Genomic DNA, 22,479 nt, shown 5'->3' with positions numbered 1-22,479 from the left:
AGCATGAGCATGCGGCATCCGTCAGCCGAAGGTGTCCAAACCTAAGAAAACAAAACCGCAAACAAATTAAGTTTATAAATTCACGATATTTATAAGGTAAAAAAATATTTTTTACCACCTCTTCGGTCCAAATTTCGTCATTGTGGCATGGTCGCATCACGCCTTCCGCTGCGTGGTGTGTACAACATTGGGGTGCCCCCAGTTCGGGTCGGACACCTCTGTGTAGACATCGGCACCAGGCACACCAAAGAAAACCACGAGTGCGGGAAACTTTTCCCCCAGTGCAGAAGCACAGAGAAAATTACTGCATCGAGCTCCGTTTTCACTCATACCTTGGACAACGTCGACGTGCTTCGCTCCATGAACGTCGATCGTCAACCAACAGGGATTGTCGAGGCAAACACCCGTCTGATCCATGTTAAAAAGACTAAAAATAGACGACGAAAAACAACATCACCTTCGACTTCACATGCATTGTCCGAGAAAACACGCCGGCAATTTCCTATTTTACAAAATACAATTCTAATTGGTCAGTTTTAACTGCAATTATTTTAAAAACAAAGTATACATGTATGTCTGCTCTGCGCTTAGTTCCCTTGTGTGTGATACGACGCACTCCAAGGTTGTTTTGCCTTAGAAAGCGAACTGCCCAGGAGAGCACAGTGTGTCCTTGATGCTGAGAACTTAGAATCAAACTTCCCAATAAGGCCCTTAGTATGTCGCATCAACCTGATCCAGTCGAGTAGCCCGTAGAAAAATACAAATTAAAAGCGATAAAAAAAAATTGTAAACGATATACAGCAATGTACCGAGTTTTCAGCTCAGGGAAGAGTATCCGTGGGGGGAAATACTTATTTGGTGTATCTTTGGCCTCCTCCTCCTTTTATTTTCTTCTCCTTTCGCCACCTGTAAATGATTGCGCGTGTAACGTTGAAAAGAGCTGCCGGGGGAGCTCGGAAGTCGCGCCCTGAGATACAGAGTAAGTCTTTTTCATTAATGATGTAACAAGTCTTGTAACGCCTGCTAGTCTGGCCATAATTCCCGTGAGCTCAGCCGCTCGAACTTCTCGATTCAGGTCCCGTCGCTGACGTGCTCTGATGTAACCGGTATGTAGTTTGCTTCAAGATGACGGGGCGAGCATCGATGGTCGTGGGCCGAAGGCTGGATACAGTGTCTCCACGATGCGCTGTAGATATATTGGGGCCGCCGGCTTGATTAAGTTGGCTTGCGGTCGGCCTCGAATTTATCGCGTTATCGCCTGGTATCTCGTCGCTAGCCCATACCGTATCCGATACTGCCTGAGTACTGTAGCATCTAGGTACCGTGTATACGTGGGCGATCGTTTAGTCAATCCTGACTGTATAGTCGAAGGCTGTATAGCTGTGGATGACTGTATGGTCGACCCAGAGTGTATAGTCAAAGGAGGCTGTACGGCCGTCGGTGGCTGTATGGTCGACCCGGACTGTATAGTCAGAGAAGTCTGTATAGCTGGAAATAACTTCTGTCCTGTGACAGTACTGCTGAAACTGGTGGTACCAGGCACTTTAACCGGCGAAAAATGGGTTTGATAAGCGAGACGGCTGTCCTCAGAGAGCATTTCTCGCTCGCACGGCAAAATCCTCCCCAATCGCTTTGCTTCCTTCCTTACCTCCGCCCCGGACTCTTTTCGGTCGAGAAGAGCGTGTCCGAACACAGTTCACTAAGGATGATCAAAGCCAGAACTTTAGCAGAAATTTGTGTATTATCCTGCCTTATTTGATTATCGAACCAAAAGTATGTCGAGCTTTAATCCTGTCAGCGCCTTCAGCGACAGTCGTCTTGAATCGTGCGGCGGTTGTACGTGCGATCCACCCGGTCTTGTACACGCGCAGATAGCGGATCTGGTCAGTTGTGGACACGCTTCGAGTTACCGCAGTGGTCTCGCGAGCCTCTGGAGCATGGTAGTCCGGCCACATGGAGAAGGCAAGGCTCTTGGCATCGACAGCTGATTGAGATACCGCATAATCGTAGTCGTAAGGGTCGCTCATTCCTAAGGGTCACCGAAAATTGACCAATTAGATTGCATTGTTAAAAACAGATGAAACTGCTAATTTTAGAGGAAGCAGGATGTAAATTGTGGGTAGAAGTCTATCATCGTTCTCATGCCTCGACCTCGCATTAACGGGGGTGGTAGAAGCTCCCGGACTTACAGCAGGATAGCGGTGGACTATGCGCACAAGAAAGAGGTGCTGGACTTCCTTACACAGGGTCACAACCTTGACGAAACAATTGACCACTTCTACGGTGAGCTTGTTCACAAGCCACGCAGGGCGAAAAAAGCAGATCAACAAGTGGAGTAAGCAAACCGCCACCGTTCATTCAGCATGTTCTTCTGGTCGAGGAATTCACCGGAATCTACGTCGTCTTGGAGATGCGACAGTTCTTACTAGAAAGGTTGAAGAAGGGATCGTACGATGGATCAACGCCCTGCGTCGTAACGGTGCTCATGTCTCGCGGTTAATGCTACATATGCATGCAAAGGACTTGGCTGCTGACCACGGAATCGATACGACCAAATTTAGCGCTACGGATACTTGGATTAAACTATTTCTACGTCGGCATAAGCTAGCACTACGAACACGAACACGACAAGACCAAACTACTCCAGCTGATGCCAAGGAAGCTGTTGAGGCTTTTACAGAGGATGTGCTGAGGACAATGGTGGAAAAAAGCTGTGTAAAACTCTACATCGCAGATCAAACAGGTAGCTCGCACTTAAGTTTTTTATTATTATTTCTATTGCTAATTGTTACTCTAAAGCCATTTTCTTTGAGTACATGCCTCGGCAAACTATAACGCCCCGTGGCAGCAAAACAGTGTGGATTAAGTGCGGGAATAAAGAAAAGGTGAGGGCAACAGCAATGCTCCTTGGGGATTCTGACGGCTGCAAGTACCAGCCATTTATCATCTTCAAGAGTAATCCAGCTAAACGTGCTGATACACAGCTACAAAACAATAGTGAGCGAAATGGATTTGGCGTCACGGTGTGGGAGGAAGTGTTCCCCTTACAAGATATCCATCGGTGCAAAATTTATGGAAATCGAACGGCCTGGTGGAATTCCAAGTTGTCTCTCGAGATTTTAAGATACCATTTTGCAAGTCGCGAAAATGTACACGAAAACGTCCTGCTTCTGTGGGACGACTTGAAGCTGGTCGAGTAGCTTTGGAAGAAGCGAAGGATGTCAATCAGCGTCTAGTGGCTGAGTTAAACGCTCACCGCGCTACACGTATGTGTGTCAGCCGGCGGATATTGCTTGGAGCCAACCCCTTAAAAGTTGACTACGTGTGCGCTGGATGAAGCTTTTGGAAATTCAACTAAGATCGTTTAAAGCTCGGGAAGCAATTACACGGCAAAAACGCAACGATCTGGTAGAAAAAGTTAGGAAAACACACCTGACTCATTAGCAAGGGGAAGCCCGTGCTGCTATAGAGGAAATGCAATCTCAGTTCGACGACAAACCCTTTAAACTCAATGCACCGGGGCGAACCCTAATAACGGAGTGGATAACAGAGTCCTGGTACGAGCTTACGGCCACCACCATCTCTAGCGGTTTTCGAAAGGTGGGGTTATTGATGGATACACGTGTCGTCGAAGACGACGATACACATTCCTGCGACACAGAATCTACTATAAAGAAGCTGCTTGGACTAAAACTTGTGGAGGCAACTATAGATTCGGACGACGCCATTGAGGCGAGTGACAATAGCTGTGATACCGAGTAGATGTTGTTCTGCTATTGGATACAACGTTTTTAACTTTTTAGGCTTATTTTATAAAATTACCTCACATCCTAAATAAAACAAGGCATTGACCATATGGCATAACCATCCTCCCAAATTTGTAGTGACCCTTACGACTACGATTATGCGGTAAGATACGATAAGTAGACGGGAATTGCAGGGTTGCTCATGATCGCGCTTGTAGGTGCTCCGCTACTCACGAGGGCATTTCTTATCTGAGTCACAGCGCTTACGAGCGCCATTGTCCATCCCCGGGGATCGATAATTGATCGCCCAGACGCTTCACAGAAACCCGACCATCGTCGTCCTGCATATGAGCCAGTGCGGCGCCCAAGAACTTGTTCACGTACAGGAGAGTAAGCCGCACACGCACCGCCGTTGTTTCCGGGTTGGGTGACTTGTTCTTCGATACGAAGACTCGCAGTCGGCTCGTTAGCTTGTGCATGCAGTCATACCAAACATCTTGGTCAAGCGAGTTGAGTCCGTGGATGGCGTCAAGGGTGTCTTCGTACGAACCGCACTCCACACCAATGGTAGGTAATCCCGCTAAAGGGATGAAGTCGCTTGAGAAGTTCTTGTTCGCTGAGCCGTCTTCGTGACATGACATATCACTACTCTCCTTGAAATGCATGATTGAAGATGGCCATCAGCACGGCTGGTGTCGTCCGAAACGTGACGCACTCCAGCTCCCGTACACGCAGCACAAACGACATTGCAGATGCATCCTTACCTGTGTCCGGACCGTCTCTGCACATCCGGCTTGCGGCCAGCAGATGAGCTTGCGGCGGATTGTAGTCACCCTTCGTTATATTGGAACCTTATGGGAAGCTTGCACTTGACAGGAAGCGTACGCCTAGCCGAGGAATCTCTCCCTTCGAGTTGGGTACCGTCACCATGCATTGAGGAATTCCGTCCCATCGGCTGCAATCTTGGCGGTGCAGTACGCGCAGTCGAGCTACCTCCTTGCGCAGAGCGCGAAGCTCAGCCATCACACTCGCCTCAGGAGCCGTGGGGGATGCAGTCGGTACTGCGTCAGGTTGATCTCTAGCGAGAGCCGTAGACGTAGATACGTTGTCCGTCGCCGTGCCTCGACCGGGATCGAAGGACGCCATGAGCGAGCTGAGATCGAAGCCTTCGCGTGTCCTCCTAAGCTCGTAGGTGCAGCAAGCTCTGCGGTGGACGCGGATTCGGCAGGTAGTGCGGCCTTCCTCGTCCTCTTCAGCTTTGGTGGGACCGCCTTGTTTTCTAGGTCGTGGTCTGACGCGTCGTCCACACCTTCGTCGACCTTCTTGCGTCCGCTGCTAGTCGAGTTCATCGAAGCGACGCGCTTAATCGCCTTCTTCTTGACCTTCCGAGATTCAGTTGGCGGTTGCTCCACGTAGCGCAGCGCGCTGCTTACTCGTCCGCAGAGGAGGGGGCTCCGCCGTACTGTGTGCTGAGGTGGTGGCCCATGGCCTTTCGCCGCCGGTGACGTCCACGACGTCAGCTCTGCTGGCCGGAGCTACGCTGTCCGAGGGGGCAGTACCTGCCCTGGGCGGGGGGCGCTGATTGCTTTGGAGGCTTCTTGAGCTGTCATTACAATCTTGAGTAGTAAAATCTTGATTTCTTGTCTGCTTGCAGCTTGTTCTTCCAAATGTGAAGTGAGGGAAGCCACGTGTGGTTACCGAATTACCTTAGTTATGCATTACACCCAATCTGCAGTGCAGAGACCAGAAATTGCGTGTCGGTATCTTCGAACAAACAGTCTATTTAAATTTAAGCAAGTTCACGAAAATGATCATGTACTTCTTTAGCAAATGTTTTTGCAATCTGGTCGAGCTCGGGAGGGCACATTTGACCCTGGCGGGTCTTAGCTCGAAGGGCTAAGCGATGGCGGCCTTTAAACAGGCTCTGCCAACTCCAGGATGCCGTGAACGCGTGGATACCGGCTTCGTTAGCTTCTGTGAGTGCCTGCAGCCTTAGCATCATTGGTGTGACTGGCACCCCTTCGTCCCGTAGGTCCCCGACCCAGCGAACAAGTTTCAACTCTACTGAGTAAGGTAGAGCGGTAGCTACACCACTACAACGTGCCTTCATCTTCTTGGCTTCTTTAGGGACTGTACACGCAGCGACGATCTTGTGAAGAGATCGACGCCATGAATAAATGAGGATACGGCGGCAATTAAATTTGCTAGCTGGTAAATCAGGGTAGAACTTGTGAATTGCGGACGCAATACTACCGTTCTTGTCTAGATACTCTAGTACCCTCAGCTTGTGAGAAGTAGTGTACACCGTAATGGTGTTCGTTGGTGCTTGGCGGCCCTTGCCACCAGGTAGGCGAGGCCTCCCCTTTGGGCGTTTTCGTTGCGTTGGACTCATCTGCGGCTTTGAGAAGTGAGACCAGTACTAGATAATGTAGGCAAATTACTGGTTGTCAAGTCGTGTAATTGATAACTAAGGATGCACGGCTTCTTTTCTCACTCAGCGTTTGGCGGCTTCTGATTGGCCACATTGAAGTGTAATTGATAACAAAGAGTAATTCATAACTAAGGTTATTCGGTAGCAGCAAAACAGGATGAGTATGAAGTCGGTTGATAATTTGATGTAGAAAACACAATTCCATTGCTTCGCTACAGTATGGAATAAGTACTACAGTACACCTATTCGAAAAAAATTAAACCTTAGATGTAGAGCTTTGTAGTTGAGCAGAAATCATCGAAAACAATTCTTTATCCGGCGCTAGTAGCATTATTGGTGCGATTGATGAGCCTCAGTGCGTGATGTCCTCACACTATGCTCTTCTACAACGATCGTTTTATTCCGAGCCCAGCGGTCTTCCCGATCCCCAAGCATAGCCACCTGTGCCAGGAACTCCACCGCGACCAGCAGCCCCGCGGGCGCCGATGATTGGGACTCCACCAGCCGCGACTTGCGGGGATGGGAACAAGTTTGTACTGCAGGAAAAGATGGCCGGTAAGTTCGTTAGATTGAAGCTGCAAAGCGAAAAGAAAGCTATGACACGTACAACACTGCCGGCGTTTGCAGCAAATTCCATCCCTTGGTCGCAGGCAGCACCTCCAGCAGAAAGTAGTACAAGTGACCGGCAATGACGCCGAAGACGTCCATGATCGGGTTGCCGCCGACGAGCACCGTGAAGGCGATTAGCGCCCACGGCAGATACAGGCCGTCGAAGCGGAAGCCTGCAGGCAGCAAGTTTAAGCATAAACATGTCAGAGTGGGCAGCCTTAACCAGTTTGTCACTGTCGACTCGCAACAAGCAACCAAATAAGGCGGCTCGCCAGCACATCTGGCCCATTCGTTGTCGGCTTACCCCAAATAGCAACGGGCGCTGTCGGGTTTCGACGGCTCCACACGTAGACGATCATGAAGATAAGCGACGTGCCCAGGAACGGGAGGCTCATGAAAAACGCGATAATCTGCACCACAACCACAGCGACGTGTTAACACCGTGCGTCGAGTGCGTAACAACGGCCAATCAGGGGGCCAGCCACCAAGTGCTCACTCACCCATAGTAAAACGGCTCCGAAGAACAGCATGAAAGCGTAGTCAGCCGTGGGGCCACCTCCTCCCGGGAACGGGTCCTCCTCCAGTCGGGATGAGTAGTTAGTTCTGTATCAACAAATACGTCAGAAGTCAGCGAAGTAGTCTATAGAGCAGTAGCACGAGTAACACTCTCTCTTAATACCGTACAGGATCATTAGCTGCATGAGAAAGGGAAAGCTGAAGCTCCCAAGGAACATGAAACACGTGGTGAGCCGCCAAAGCTGGAAACGCTGCCACACCAAATCGAAGTCCAGGTACAGCGACTGCGGGTTGAGGAAGCCTAGCGTACTCAACAGCGTCGATCCGAAGCACACAGAGAGGTAGAAACGCGTGACGTACGGCAGCCCGTAGTACCAGGCCTCGATCCTCCCTGCCATGGCGACTGCTTGCTGTCAAAGATTATCTAGAGTCGCCATGTGGCAGTCTCACGTATTGCACCTGCATAACCGCATTGAATACCTTCCATAGTTCTTACTTCGCGTAATCCACATAATTTAAGATGAAGTAGCCACATTACGCGACTTTACTTAAGAGCGGCAAGAGGGGAGCGCGGACAGTGAGAGAGCGACGATGCTGCAGCACGCGGTGGCGCTATTGCTGCAGCGCCTACTGGGCAGATTCGTGACCTTCGACTCCATTATGCTCAAGCTGAGTTTGTGGCAGGGCGACCTGTCGTTTCAAGACCTCCAGCTGCGATTATCTTACGGTGATGGCGAGATCGGTCACCTGAGCGTCAAGATCCCGTGGCGTGCGCTGTGGACGCAGCCGGTGCAAATTAAGGCGCAAGGCATCCGCATCTCGCTGCACCAAACACCCGAGCCTCAGCATGAGGTGGAGACGACGGAGCTCGAGAACGTGGATACGAGCATCGACGGCAGCAATGGAGATGGTATTGGTGGTGGACTCTCTTTTGTTATATATTCCTGAGTGGAGAGATTGACTGGTACTTGCTTGCAGATCGGACGTATCTGTCGAGATTGGTGTCACACATCATTGCCAACGTGCAGATCGAGTTGTCGGACGTGCAAGTGCGATACGACTGCGACCCAAGCTCGCTGGCGCCGGTAATAAGCTGGTACAATGCAGTGAGAGAGGTAGGCAATGAGTGCTGACTTTTTTTTATTTAATGCTGCTAGCAACCGGGGAGTGGCACGCTAGAGATCGGACATGTGAGCTTGATCAATACAAATGCAGAGTGGGAATTGGAGTTCACACCGCAGTCGAGCTCGGCAATGGAGTCGAGGAAGGTTCGTAAAAAAATTGTTGCATGCGGAAATCAAGTATTATTGACTGCAGTTTTGCTGTAGTTGCTGAAAACAGAGGGTGTGGCGGCGTACATTGAGTACCCTGACATGCGAAGATATACAGACGACGATCTTGCCTCTCCGAAGATGCACCGAAAGTATTTATTCCACGAGTGGCGCAGCACAGTTAAGGTGCGAAAACGATTTATTTTTTCGCACGCGTCTTGCAAAGCGTCTGATTACTGCTACTGTAGGCCAGTTTGTATTATCACAGCGTCAATGCAGCGTTCCCAGATGTGGAACTGGATGTGGATATTGGCTGTGACCCTGGAAGTATGAGAGATCAATGCGAAATTTGTGCCGCACACAACGCCAGCGGCGACGAAAGATTCGTCCTGCAAAGCAAGCAGCCTCGAGTGCATTTCGGACCTGAGCATATTGACGTGTTGTACGCCATTCTGATTGAAGTGAAGGCACCTTACGACGAGTACGATCGTCTAGCCGCATTGACACAGCAGCAAGTATCGCGGCCCGATGGATTTTTGATGGTGCTGTCGTACGCTAAGCAGTGGCTGCTGACAGACTGCCTGGACGCTGTCGTAGGAGAAACTTTCACACTAGCAGCAGATGATGACGATGATGACGATGACGACGAGTTTGAGGATGCAATCACCCCACCGAGTCTGTCTGTTCGAGCTGAGCTACGACATGGTGCAGGGATCTTCTTTTCTGCGAGAGAGTCTGTCGCGACGGAAGAAGAAATTGTACGAGGAACGCAGTGGGTATGGATTATAGGAGATACCGTTGGAGTCATTAAGCAGTCGTGTGTGGAAGATGAAGTCCAGCTCTGTGTTCAGTCATTGCGCATGTACGAAGTTGCTGAACGCAGCGAGAGTTACAGAATTATTGATCATGCGAGTCGAATAAGTGGAAATGTCGACTCAGGTGAGCTGGTAACTACAGTTGTCCGGATATCCTGTGTAGTCCCGGCCTATCAGAGCCGTCTTGTTGGGCATCAACCTGCATTGGACGTCCAGTTAGGTAGCATGATGATGTTCATTAAAGATGAGACGTTGGTCATGTGGATGACTCTCTTTGCGCCAGTGTATTTGTGGTGGAACCAGTGGAATTTATCGCATCCGAGCAAGCTGGTTACGTATGATGAAGCGCAGATTGCACCGATTGCACACTTGGGAATCAAGATGGAGAAGGTTTGCTGCGTATTCGCCCTCCATGATCATTTTTGCTTCGGTGTGGAGCTGAAGGATTTGGTGATTGAGACCTCCGAGCCTGATCGAGAATTTGTGCAAAGTGACTTTCGAACCAGCTTACGTTTATTCTCAATGGACAAGAGCTTGGCCTTGTTGCAAACTCAGATGGCATTAAGTGATGTACAAGGTCTGCATGAAATATTGGCTGTCAGCGACTTCTCGCTAACAAAAAAGAGTCACTCTAGAACGCAATGGTCGATGGATTCTTATTCCTGCAGGCACTGTACTTTGGGGAGGCATGGGGTGATTTCTTACGAGCAGCACGAGGCTGATCTTGAGCAAGAAACCGCTATGTATAACTATGAAGCGCGGCTTTCAACAATTAAAGTTGACTGGAAAGTGACAGAACTGGAGGCCCTGTGCTGGGTAATTGGCAAGTGGAGCTTCTTTTTTCCTGAGAAGCCTGTCAACGGACCTGATCGTGATTTGCATCCAGCAAAAAAAAGCTCGAGCGTGAATCTGGTCTGTCAACGAAAGCTTTCCGTAAGAACCCCAGAAGTACGACTATGCGTTTCCGATGATCGACCAAATCAATCTTCAATGTTTGTGCTGTCCATCAAGGACGTGGATTGGTCGTCGCGTGTTTGCACTACCACTGTTACCGAGAGCGTTAGTATTTCGTCAATATCTCTTGAAGAAGGTGAAAACGTCATTATTCAAGCTGCTGGAAGTCCAGGGCTACGTGCCCCTGCTCTCAGTGTCACGTACCTGATAAGTCGGACCTATTCTACATGTAGTGAACCCGACATTCCTACAGCGTCATCGATTTTGCGGTTCAATCGCCAGGCTACTCGCGCCGTTATCTCAGTTGAACGACTTCATGGATATTTATTTCTTCCAGATGTTCGAACAATTCTGACGTGGATTGGAGGATGCCATGATAGATACTTGCTGGGTTTTATCCTGTCGACTAGCCTCGGTTATGAACCAGACGATTTCCGGCGAAATTTATCGAAGCTAGGGACGCAAACATCGTCGACGCTACTGGAGGACTCGTCGTGTTTTAATGACGAGGTTGTAATGAGTCTGTCGGTACTGCATGGTTTGCAGATGGACATTAAACACCGAGATCAAACACCAGGTGCTCTTGTAGAAGGCGCGGAGTCTATTAAAGCAATAGCTCGCGTGGAAATGTCGAGTATGTCGCTGCAAGCTACTGGATCAGGTGCTGCTGTGTGTGGTGGGGGATTTGAAGTCAAGGGCAGCGTGCGAAACTTGCAGCTGACTGATTTGACTTCTCCAAGTGGATCGTGTGCAGCTGATGTGGTGTTGCCGAATCGACAAGCCATTGGATCGCCTTCAGAAATGCTGGACGGAGTTGCTGACGTGGGCGCAGTTGGTGTGAAAAATGTCGTCGATTTTGTGATCAATTCTTCTAAAGATGGTGGCATTTTGGCTCGTGTGCGGCTGGACTCGGTTTGTATTGTGTATCTGCACCGAGTGTTCAAGCAGTTCTATCACTACGTGTTTGATCACGTTGCAGATGCTGTTGTCAATTCGTTGGACGAATTTCCGAAACGTGAAAAGGCTGAATTTGTGTACAAAAGTTTTATGGTAAACACTGCGGCGCTCCCTGTATCGGTCGAAGATCTCCTCTGCATGTATTTCAATGCAGTGGTGACCGAAGTGAACGAACGCGCTGGTGCCATGGGAATAGCGAAAGGAGAGATGGGAAACGTGCGATTTGAAGTTGTTGGGAATGACTTGGCGTTTGCGTTGCCGCGCAGCTCATTTTCTCGCGATAGTATTATTCTGAGATCGACGAATGCCCGTTTCTGGAGCAGTGGAATTGATCCTTCGACCTCTGATTTCTTGCAGAACGGTACCTTTGTCGACGAGTCGCGGCTCTCGTATGGCTCAGCTCTAGCTGGTGCATCTGCAGCAAAGGCGCAGCTGTCACGGCGAACAGAGTTGCGAAACCTGCGACGACAGATCAAAAACCAGCGTTCGCGTATCTTAAGCAACCGCAGCCAGCTATTTATTGATCTTCGGAGTGCCACCCAGCAAGCACAAAACTATCTCCACGAAGGTTTTCAGGCTCTACCGGCAGCAGAAGATGCGGTGAAAATCATCCATAGTAAGATTCTTCATTTGGATCAACAATTGGAGCAGCTAACGCAACATCTTCTTAAGGTGGATGAAGCGCTTGATGAAGCCAAAGCTGAAGGAGAAGCTCTGAATAGCGGTGGACGCGATAGTCTGCAGTTCTTGTCTAGTACCCCGACCAGTGGTACGCGAAGGCGGTCAGACTCCATGGAGCAAATTCGTCACGAGGTTGCGAGTATGTCGCAGCATCTCATGACGCCCTTGTTTGTGTCGGAGGATGCTGAATTTCATGATGCGCGAGTCACATCGAGTACAAGCATGGTGCCACGGGGCAATGGTGATGCAGATATGTCAACTTATTCGGTGGGACTGTTCGAGTTTGAACTGGTTGATTTAAGTAGCACCACTCGTGATTCCGCCTCTGCCCTTTTCCATCACTCGCTACTAACTGGGCGCATTGATTCGGAACCGGAGAGTATGTCTGAAGCGGCTTTGAGCTCGTTCTATGGGGTCAGTCTATCAATGAACGAGCTCAGCATCGGAACCGGACAGGAGCAGTACACAACTCTCCTGGGTATGATCTATGAAAACTTTCGGGAGGTATCACGTGTCGTCACAGAAGAGACGTATCCGTTGTGCGCCACGTGTGGAGGGCTCCACTACGACACCGAATTCTGCAGAGCAATATGGATGAGGATCCCAGTGAAGATTGCTGATGCTGCGCTTCGCATCTCGAATAACGACCATCCCGTTGCCGATATTTTCTGGGAACAACTCGAGTTGGTGTTTACGTTGCGAACGGATGATTCGGTGGAGTTCAATGGGTCGGCGTTGTCCTTTACGACGGCTGATATTCGACCTACTCGTTGTCAAACGGCCTCTGAAATTGTTCGCCCGCTCCCTGGAGACGGCCTTCAAATTGAGTACAATCAAAAGATGAATTGGACCGACTCTGTGTACGATTTGAAGGTGCGCAACACCAACTTTCTCGGGGTGTATCCTGCTTTCCACGACATCATAGCGTTTTTTGCGGAGCCAGTGTTAGCAGAGGGCGAGTTCCTGAATTTCGGCGCTGGCTATATGTCGCCCCCTCCTCCAGACTGGCAGAAAATTGACTTCTTCGTGACTACATCCGGGTGTCTCTTCTCGTTATTGGAAGACTTCGAAACGACCGATGCTCGAGCGCTGGTCATGCTGACGGATGTGGTGGCTGCTTATTCAACTCACCGGAAGTGTAAGGGTGCTACGGATATGACAAAGTGCCATTTGGAGTTTGATCAGCATGGCGTTTATTTCTCGCAGCTTCCAGATCTTCAGGTGGGCGTTTCTGTTGCTGTTAGGTGTGAGCTGAATACTGATACTGACACTTTTTATATGCTCTCGTAGATTGACGCATCGTTTCCTCTGTCAAACTCGTTTCTGCTGGTCTTTGATCATTTTGTGGAAGGTTCTATCACGCTGTCGCGACGCAACTCGTTCGTGTTGGCTCCTGTCGAGACTCGATTCTCCGTTCAAGACGCCAATTTATTTATTAACATCGCAAACAACTATCTGCGGTGGATTCCGTCGTCGTCTCGCGCGACTTCCGTCAAGGTTGCTGTGGGTGAAATGAGAAATGGATCAAACAAGAGATCTCAGTCCGCAACGCCGACCTACATTGCCGACAAGCTTCTGGGTGATGTGGGTGAGCTGCGTCTGGTGCTTGTGAACAACAGCTTAGGCATTCCAATCGCTGATTTCCACATGCGGGAGATTGTGTGCGAGTACATCAAGGATGAAGACTACTCGACGACTATGGGCGCCACGCTGCTGTTCAACTACTTCAACAACAGCATCTACCGATGGGAACCTCTGGTGGAGCCTTTTGTCGTCCAGATGCGTATTCATCGAGCTTTGGAAGAAAATAGTCTTGTCGAGGTATTTGCGAATCTCCCCAACACAGTCAACTTCAACATGACACCTGCTATGGCTCCTTTGCTGTCATCAGAGGCTCTGAGGCAAGCCGATTTTGTCACGTCTGGATCAAAGTCAACTGCTCCATTCTGGATTGAGAACAAGACAGGGCTAGAACTCAAGTTCAGCTTCCGTCGCGGCACGGGGACTGTCATTCAGCAAATTGTTCCAGACAGCGGAAAGGTGTCAGTTGATTGTCGAGAGCAAGGAGACATGCTGACTTTTGACAGCGCCTCAGCAGATCGGTTCTTGCGGGAAACTGACCGCCAAGCGTTGACGGTCAACCATACGCTCTCTGTTTGGTTGAATGGCAACAAGTGGGTGAGTACAAACCCCGTGGTCGTGGATATGGTTGGCCATGTAGCTGTTCCTCTCCGTGAATCGCTGGTGCCGGTGGCTGATGCAGACGCGAACGACTTTGAAAATGGTGGTGAAGAGGACATTAGTCCGCCGACTTTGGTGGCGGAGATCAGCATCCAAGCTGATGGCAGCAAGCTGATTAGCCTTCATTCTCAAGTGGTACTGCAAAATCGAACATCTGTCCCCTTGATGGTGTGGGCGTTTTCTCCGTGCGAAGGGGGTTGCATTCAAGAGTGGATTATTGACCGTGAGCAGGTCTGTCACATTCCACTCCAACTTGTCCATCCTCAGAGCAAGATCAGTATTCGACCTTCGCCTTATGTGCAATATGCTCCGCTGACAACCAGCTTGGAAGAACTGGGCGACGAGGTGCGGGCGGCGAAATCTGTCAACTCGAAGCGTTTTGTGCGAGCTGGTAATTGCACGTGCAACTTCGAGACGTTCGATACGATGGAGGAATTGCAAAGTGCTGCAAAGTCGCTGGAAATGGTGTCTTCTTCGTCAATGTCGTCGGCCATCCCGCTATCTGGCTACGTTGTTCGAGACTTACCTACTTGGAAATGCACGTATGAGGTGGAAGCTTATTACCTGATGCGTGCCACGTTTTCAAGTACTGAGGAGCCTTTGCCTGTCGAGGAATCTGTGGTTGATCTAGAAAAGGTGGAGGAGGAAGAGGGTGAACAAGTAGAGGACGACTTTCTTCACGTGTTTGGAGAGCCAGCGCGACGTCAGCGCAAAATGAACCCACTGCGAGACATGAACTACGAATTGGACGAGGCAAGAGCGGCTGGACAGCGACGAGGGTTGTACGAAGCGACGAATTCTAGTCTGTACTACCTATCCGTGTCGCCATTCCTGACGCTTCACAATCGTTTGGCGACAGCGATGGCGTATCGTTTGCTCAATGGTTCTCTTCAGCTGATTGCCGAAGGTATACTGGCAGTGGGAAACGTGCTGCCTCTTTTCCAAGTCGATACTTCAGAGCTATTGTACATTTCTTTTCGGTTGGAGAACTACAGCTGGAGTGCCCCGAAACTGATTATCAACCCGAAGATGTCTGTGTACTCGGTGCCCTACAAAGAGACGATTGAACCAGTGCAGTTGCTTGGTCGCGCATTTGACCGTGATATTACTGGAGAGCAAGGCAGTGTGCCCAACTTGCAACTGCAAGTGAAGCTATCAGGGCGAGATGTTATTGTGTTCTGTTCGATCTGGGTCGTCAACCATTCTGACCTCGAGCTTGAGTATTGCAACTCAACAAGTTCATCATCGAAGCGATTAGAAGGTGTACTCAAGTATGTCCATCGACGTGCAGGCTCGTCAGAAGAGTACCGCGCGGACTTCTCGGCACGCTCGATGTCTTTCCATGGAGAAGGGAGCAGAGAGACCCAGCTGACGCGCCTGCACAAGGTGAAGCCCTCTACCAACCCAGTTGCTGTTATTGTTGTTATCCGGGAAGCAAGGGATCTGTACAATGCGCAGTTTTTCGGATCCCAGAGCCCATATGTACGAGCATCCTTGTACGTGCTCAAGAACCCCAAAGACAGATACCTGGAGAAACCTGAGATGGTTGCGATTTGCTCTACCACAACAAAGCCAAGTCCATCTGGTGGATTATCTCCACAATGGTTGGATGCCCGTCTTCAGAATACTTTGCTGCTGCGCTTCCCACCTGAAGTGAGGACATTAGACTTGGCTCGCATTATCATTGAGGTGCGCAACGTTCGCTACGGATTGGACACTTGCCTAGGCGTCACCGCAGTGAAAGTGGACAGCATTTTGAAAGATCGCAAGCGGGCTGCAGCGTTCAATTGGTACAAGTTGCTAAAGCGGAAGTCGTCTCGTGAAAAGAAAGCATCCAAGAACAATCTTGCTAGCATACACAGAGGAGACATTAGCATCTCTTTTTCGGTTGGTACATCCCAAGAGCTACCGTCGGATATGGATGCAGAAGATACGGTAGAAGAAGTGGTCGAGGATTCCAGCTCACCGTCTATTCATGACGAGGAGATGACGGTAACTTATCTGGAGAGACTAGAGAGCGAAGACTTTGAGTTCGATGACATGGAACATTCTGCGACAATGGATGGACAGCAAACACCAGGGCTGCTTCCATCCACAAGTGCAGCTAGGTCGATGCAGCGTCTCCAAACGCCTTCAAGTCATGACACGGGGTTATTAGGCGCGCCAACTACGATGCGCGCGCGTCAAGCGTATACGTTTACAGGAGACAGCGAGTCGCAGGAGCTTCTGTCGTATGATCCAACATCGACCAGAGCGATGGGTGCGTTGATTACCAATGGATCACCGATAAAGCCAGCACATGCCGGCAGGCCTCATGGGATCCAAGTGTATCTACCGCACAACCGCTTTGCCTGTGTCGTTGTTGAAGTCTATTCAAGCTCTCTGATGTCGGAAGTCTTCGATCTCGTTTGCATGAAGTGTGGCTTTGTGGGTGTTCTGGACATTCAAGACTTTGATTTCTACGAGTTGGCGCTGCCTCGATTCGTTTCGCTTCGGAGTGCTGGACGACCTGAGGGCGAACGTTGGTATGGCCAACCTATCTCGATGTCATCAAAGATTGAGAACAGGGGTCGTCGTCATGGCCTTCATTTGTGCCATAAAATAACGATGACAACGATTCGTTTGTACGACGAAGCAAGCACTGCAAGTACCCACCATGTCACGCCGCGGTCGCTAGTGTCGAGCTCTAAGCGCTCAAACCCTGCTCAAATTCGCCCCATGCCTTGGGGAGACGTGCTGCCGTACAGTTCAGGTGGAAAGCATTGGGATGTGCTGCGGCTCAAGTCGCGCTCGTCGCCATGGTCAGACGTTATTCGTCTCAACCGAAATGCCATGGGGAACTCCGGCGTTGCTCAGGTTATCAGTCTCACTAACGAGGTTTATGACCAGGATCCAGAGAGTGAGCTGCGTAAAGGAACTCAGGAAGTAGCTCTGTGGAGCTGTTATGGTAGCGGACGTTTTTCAGAGACCATCATGGCCACGGTGGTTCCTCGCTATATCCTGATTAACAAGACGGAAGAAACCATCAAGTATCGACAGTTTGGTGCGCCTCAAACCTTCCGACTGGCTGCCAACGATCTCGTACCATTCCATTGGCCCAGTGCGTCACGAGAGAAACTCCTGGAAGTGAGTCTGCTGCACAAGTACAGCTGGAGTGGCAGCTTCCGAATCAATTCGCTCGGGACCACTTATCTGAAGTTGCGCGACCGGAATGACCTGTCTCGAATCTACATTTTGCAGTGTCAGATTGAGCTAGTGGGCGGGTCTGTTGCGCTGATATTCCGAGAGGAGTCGAAGCGTTTTCCTCCTTACAGAATCGACAACATGACGTCATATCGGATACGCTACAAGCAGACAAACTGGGGTGAAGACAAGGACTTCGACGAGCTGCTACCGCGCTCATCTTGTCCTTATTCTTGGGATTATCTAAATGGCTCCGAAGGCAAGTCCTCATCCTCGTCGAACCAAGATCCGGCCTTCCCTGGCAGCTCAACCTCTTCGTCTCGATCGCTTCAAGTACGGTTCATGCGAGTGACATCGTCTGCATCCAAGGCTGGAGGGGACTCGGACAAGGATGCGGTGGAGATTCGAGAGTACAATCTGGACGAAATGGCAACGCACAAACGTATCCAACTGCATCGCTCGCTGCCATCCGAACTCTTCTTGAAGCCGGAGCAAAAGGGATATCTTCTGAAGAAGGACAGCATGCTCAAGTGGAATCGGAAGTACTTTCGCTTGTACGAGCACATGCTGTACTACTTTGCCAACGAGACGGACCAGGAGCTTCTTGGAGTTGTCGATCTCCGCACAGGCTCTGACGTGCCCGGAGTTGGAGGAGTTGCCATTTTTGAGAAGGCTGCAGAAGCTCCATCAAAAAGCGGCTTCATTTCTTTGAATGGTCTGGTTTCTTCGATCTCGGGCAGTTTCTTCGGTGGCGGCTCGAGGCAGAAAAATGGAGGTGACGATGACGACGATGACGATGGGGATGACAGATCGAGAGAGCTCGTGCGACTTGCAGTGTCGTTAACCACGTCCAGTGTACTATGTGAAGAATCGGAGAAGTTCGTGAACGCACACGTTGAAAGTGGAGCGTTTGCAAAAAGTGGTGTTACGCGGAAGGGGTTTTACGTGAATGGACAAGACCTGGTCGATTTTTTGGTGACTGAGATGAGTACGCAGACGAAGTCGCAAGCGTTCACAACAGCGCAAGAGATGCTGGAACTTGGTGTGCTAAAGCCAATTCAGATATCGTCCGACGTGGGTGCTCACAAGCAAGCGCCCTTGAAGAGTTTCCAGTGCTCCAAACATGTGTGGTACAGCGTTGACTCGATCAACCTTGCAGAGGACTCCGACTTGGACTCGGAAGACAGTGTCAGCATAACCACACCGCGAGATAGCAATCTATCGTCGAGCAAGGCAAGTGCAAAGCCTCTTGTCGTCGGCTCGAACCAATTCTCGATTATTACGCCAACCAAGTGCTACGATCTGAAGGCCAAGAACCCGAAAATTGCTAAGATTTGGGTGAGACGACTGCGACTTGCTACTCAAGGCGGCCAAGTCGATGATTTCGAGGAAATGCCAGAGGAAACATTAATGGCAGGAGCCCCAAAGACGATGCGGTCTCAGCGAGACCTTGTTCCTCAGGTTCAAAACGCGAAAACGTACGTGCACGTTCGTATCCGTGCCGATGGACCGACCAAGGTACTGGAGCTGTTTGAAGGTGGTGAAGAGGACTTTGATGAAAGAGAAAACAAGTTTGAATTGACCAGTACAGCATCGGCGTCCTCAGACTCACCTACAGCTAGCGAAATTTCCGCTAACGCATTGGAATCTCTGACTTCTGGAATGGCATTGCATCTGCGTGTGGATGGAGTCGGCATCTCGTGCGTGAACGAACTTCCGATGGAGCTGGTGTATGTTTACTTAGGTGGCATTAGCTTGCACTACTCTCGTGTGAATTCCAACATGCGAATGAACATTACGCTGGACGATGTGCAGATTGACAACCAGAGTGAAGAAGCGACATTCACAAAGTTGCTGTGTCCGCGGATGGAGAATGGAGCTGCTGCGGCAGCCAACCCGACGCGGAAAAGGACGATCGGTGATATTGACGAAGATCTTGCAGAAATGGTTAACCAAGGCAGAGGCGTCGGTGGAGAGAATGGAGACGACGAGTCACTGGAGAACACGGGCTTGATCTCGAACCAGAATATCTTCAGCTGCGCGGACTGCAAGTATCGCCAAGCGAATGTGGCGGCGATGCACTTCTGCTGCACATGGTCCAATGAACAAGGCACCACGGATTATTTCAAGCACTGCTCGTTCTGGTTGTACCCTGTCATCACGCAGCTGGATGAAGAGCTGTTGGTGTCAGCTCGAGCATTTATGGCGGCGGTACGATTGGCACGAGTTGTGATATAGAAAGATGCCGAATTCTAACATTGTTTTTTTCTGCCTTTGCTTGTGCTGTACAGATGTCTCAATCGTGGGGGCAGAACCGCTCACAGAATCGTGGCGGTGAGATTCGGATGAAGAGCATTCCAATCGAGATGATGATGGAGTCTCTGGCAGAGTACAGGGAGAACACACACAGTGACGAACTGAATCCGCTCACGAGTCTGAAATCTTACACCACGACGTCATCATCGGAGACTCGCAAGGTGTACTTCGCCTTATTGCACATCCATCCAATGGACTTTGATATCACGTTCCGCAGTGATGTATTCCAGACGAGCACGACGATCAGTCTTCACGAAGCGGCCAGTTTCAAGAAGTCGGGTAGTCATGCTGACGAAATGAAGCGCTCCAGCTCGGCACCGCCTTCTTTTGGTGATAGTACTGGAGATGACTCGTCATCCGTGACCTGGGCCATTCCTAGTTTGACGATGCACGTGCCGGATCTTGATAACGCCCCCGTGCGCTTGAACGCCTTGATGATCGAGCACGCCTTTGGTACCAGCGGTGATCTGACCCGCCGAGTATCGAAGTACTACACTCGTCAGCTATGGAAGCAGCTCCACAAGATTCTGGGATCGTTTGATTTCCTTGGAAACCCAGTTGGATTCTTGGACCATATTGGTACGGGAGTGCGTGACTTCGTGTATGAACCACTGGAAGGCCTGAAGATTGGAGGTAAGGGCTTCAGTAAGGGTCTAGCCAAGGGCACAGCGAGTTTGATGACGAACACGGTCGACGGCACGTTCGATGCGGCAAGCAAAATCTCTGGCACCTTCGGACAAGGATTTGCGAACCTGAGTTTGGATGATCACTATCAGCATAACCGTGCCCGTGCTCGTCGTCGTCATGTGCGTGGTCTGCGAGAAGGACTCGTGCAAGGCTCGCGGGAGCTGAGTCTGGGTGTTTACGAGGGTGTTGCTGGACTTGTGTTGAATCCCATGCGAGGCGCTCAAGAAAGTGGAGCTGTGGGTTTTGTAAAGGGAACGATCACAGGAATTATCGGACTCCCCGTCAAGCCTGTCGCCGGTATCTTTGACTTTGCCTCCCGTGCTACACAAGGTGTGCGGAACCGTTCCTTGCAGAATGGTCAGAACATGCAGCGAGTCCGGCGGCCACGTGTGTTCGGACGTTACAATGAGCTGAAATGCTACAAGGAAGCGGATACGATTGCTTATGAGCTGCTCAAGCGAGTCGGAGGTGAGCGGCTTTCGGGCGAGAAAATTATCTTCTACAACGAAATCATGCAATCTGTGAGTGCTGCCGATCTTACGCGTGAAGCGCGAGACCGACGACGGAGTGGTAGCAATGGAGGCAGCAAGTCGAAGAGCAACGACTCAACGCGTGAGCGCACGAATTCGCTGCGTCGAGCGTTACAGGAAGACGATGAGCGCCGTCGCGCTGCTGGTGAGCCTCCAAATGCAGGTACAGGTGAGAGTAGTGGACGCAAGCTGCGCTACGAGGCTGTTTTCTATCAGAAGAAGCTGGGGATGGACCTGGAAACGGACTTCTACTGCGAGAACGTGACAATCAAGGCCATCGATGAAACATCTCGTTCCAAGGTCAAGGTTCGCGGACAAATCGCCCCTGGACAACTGGTGTTGCAGGAAGGAGACTGCCTCATTGGGGTTGGTGGTGTGGACGTGCGTGGCATCGGCTTTCATGAAACACTAGCGCTACTGCGAGGCACCGCACGGCCTATCACCGCTCAATTCGAAAGCGCTGAAGAGCTGATGCAGGAGGCACCGACACCGAAGCCCGACAACTCTGATGGTGGAGAAGTCGAGTTTGGAGCGACGAGTAGAGCGCGTCTACGTCGATTGTCTTTAGCTGGACCTGGATCCGGAAACGACGCAGTCGACGAGTCAATCAAGAAGCTAAAGGTTCAGTTGTCTCACTGGCTGATCGTCACGGAGCAGCGTGTGCTTTACATCAACGTAGGATCATATACCAAGCCTGTTGTGGAGTGGACGACGCCGCTGCGCTACATCTACCGTGTCGAGTGGCAGAAGAATACAGCTCAGATCTGTCTTCACCTCAGCGTGGGCGTCGATAGCTTGCCGATGGGTCCACGGCTGCGACCGTCTCTCAAGGCCATCGATGGCCACGAGAGGGACATGAACGTCTTCTTGGATGTCATGTGGCACAGCTTCGGCTCGGCCACTGCTGAAGAGCAGGAACTTTGGCCTTCAGACACGAGTCTAAACGGCTATCTACTGAAGAAAGGAGGGTTTTCGACAGTGCGTCGCTGGTTCGTGCTGAGTCGCAACTGTCTCTACTACTTCTCCAGTCGCAAGCAGCTCCGTGGCATCATTCCTCTAGGCCACGTACGACTCGAGACGGACGCGGGTGATGCGCGATGTCTGCGCATTACGAACGCTACTCGCTCGCAGCCGCTGGTAACACTGCAATTGGACAGTGGTCAAGTCGTGGAGCGTGTGCAAAGCGAAGTGGTGCTGGTGGCTGCCTCAACCCAGGAGCTGGAGATGTGGCAGTCGTCGTTAGCTCACGCCGCCGGCAGGGGCATGCGCCATTCACGAGGCACGCGCTTCTTCGTGCCAACTGCTGCGTCACGTCTCGAGATCGGTACACAAGAAACACCGGACTTTGTCGTAAAGCCGCTGGCTGAAGCTCTTAAGAAGACCGTCGAAGTGTTTAACACGAAGCTGCCCTAAGGTTCGACTGGCGAGTTGAAGGTGTGACATATGGTACATCTGTGATGTGATATTTCACAATAATTAGATCAATTTTGACAACAATTTCTGCAATTTCTGTTGTTTAAAAAAAAACTTATTTTGCCAGTG

General features: G+C 50.5%; 2 protein-coding genes across 2 annotated transcripts; one reads left to right on the top strand and one right to left on the bottom strand.

Annotated features, from left to right (window-relative positions):
• Positions 1-6,491: 6,491 nt before the first annotated feature.
• PITG_18107 (Der1-like family, putative) lies at positions 6,492-7,721 on the bottom strand (the record flags this gene model as incomplete). Its single annotated transcript, XM_002997689.1, has 5 exons — positions 6,492-6,713; positions 6,785-6,959; positions 7,091-7,196; positions 7,287-7,389; positions 7,471-7,721. The coding sequence occupies 5 exons, from the start codon at positions 7,698-7,700 to the stop codon at positions 6,575-6,577; spliced, it is 753 nt and encodes a 250-aa protein (XP_002997735.1).
• Positions 7,722-7,893: 172 nt separating this feature from the next.
• Positions 7,894-22,350, top strand: PITG_18106 (vacuolar protein sorting-associated protein, putative; the record flags this gene model as incomplete). The annotated part of the gene is made up of 9 exons (XM_002997688.1): positions 7,894-8,212; positions 8,281-8,387; positions 8,460-8,570; positions 8,631-8,759; positions 8,822-13,213; positions 13,271-13,455; positions 13,516-19,615; positions 19,696-21,303; positions 21,700-22,350. 9 exons carry the CDS (start codon positions 7,894-7,896, stop codon positions 22,348-22,350), a joined length of 13,602 nt encoding a protein of 4,533 aa, XP_002997734.1.
• Between the last annotated feature and the right edge of the window lie 129 nt (positions 22,351-22,479).

Source organism: Phytophthora infestans, genomic scaffold (genome assembly GCF_000142945.1).
Source record: "Phytophthora infestans T30-4 supercont1.68 genomic scaffold, whole genome shotgun sequence".
Classification (NCBI taxonomy): Eukaryota; Oomycota; class Peronosporomycetes; order Peronosporales; family Peronosporaceae; genus Phytophthora; species Phytophthora infestans.
The sequence above is the reverse complement of the archived record's forward strand: the minus strand, read 5'-3'. Positions and strand labels throughout refer to the sequence as shown.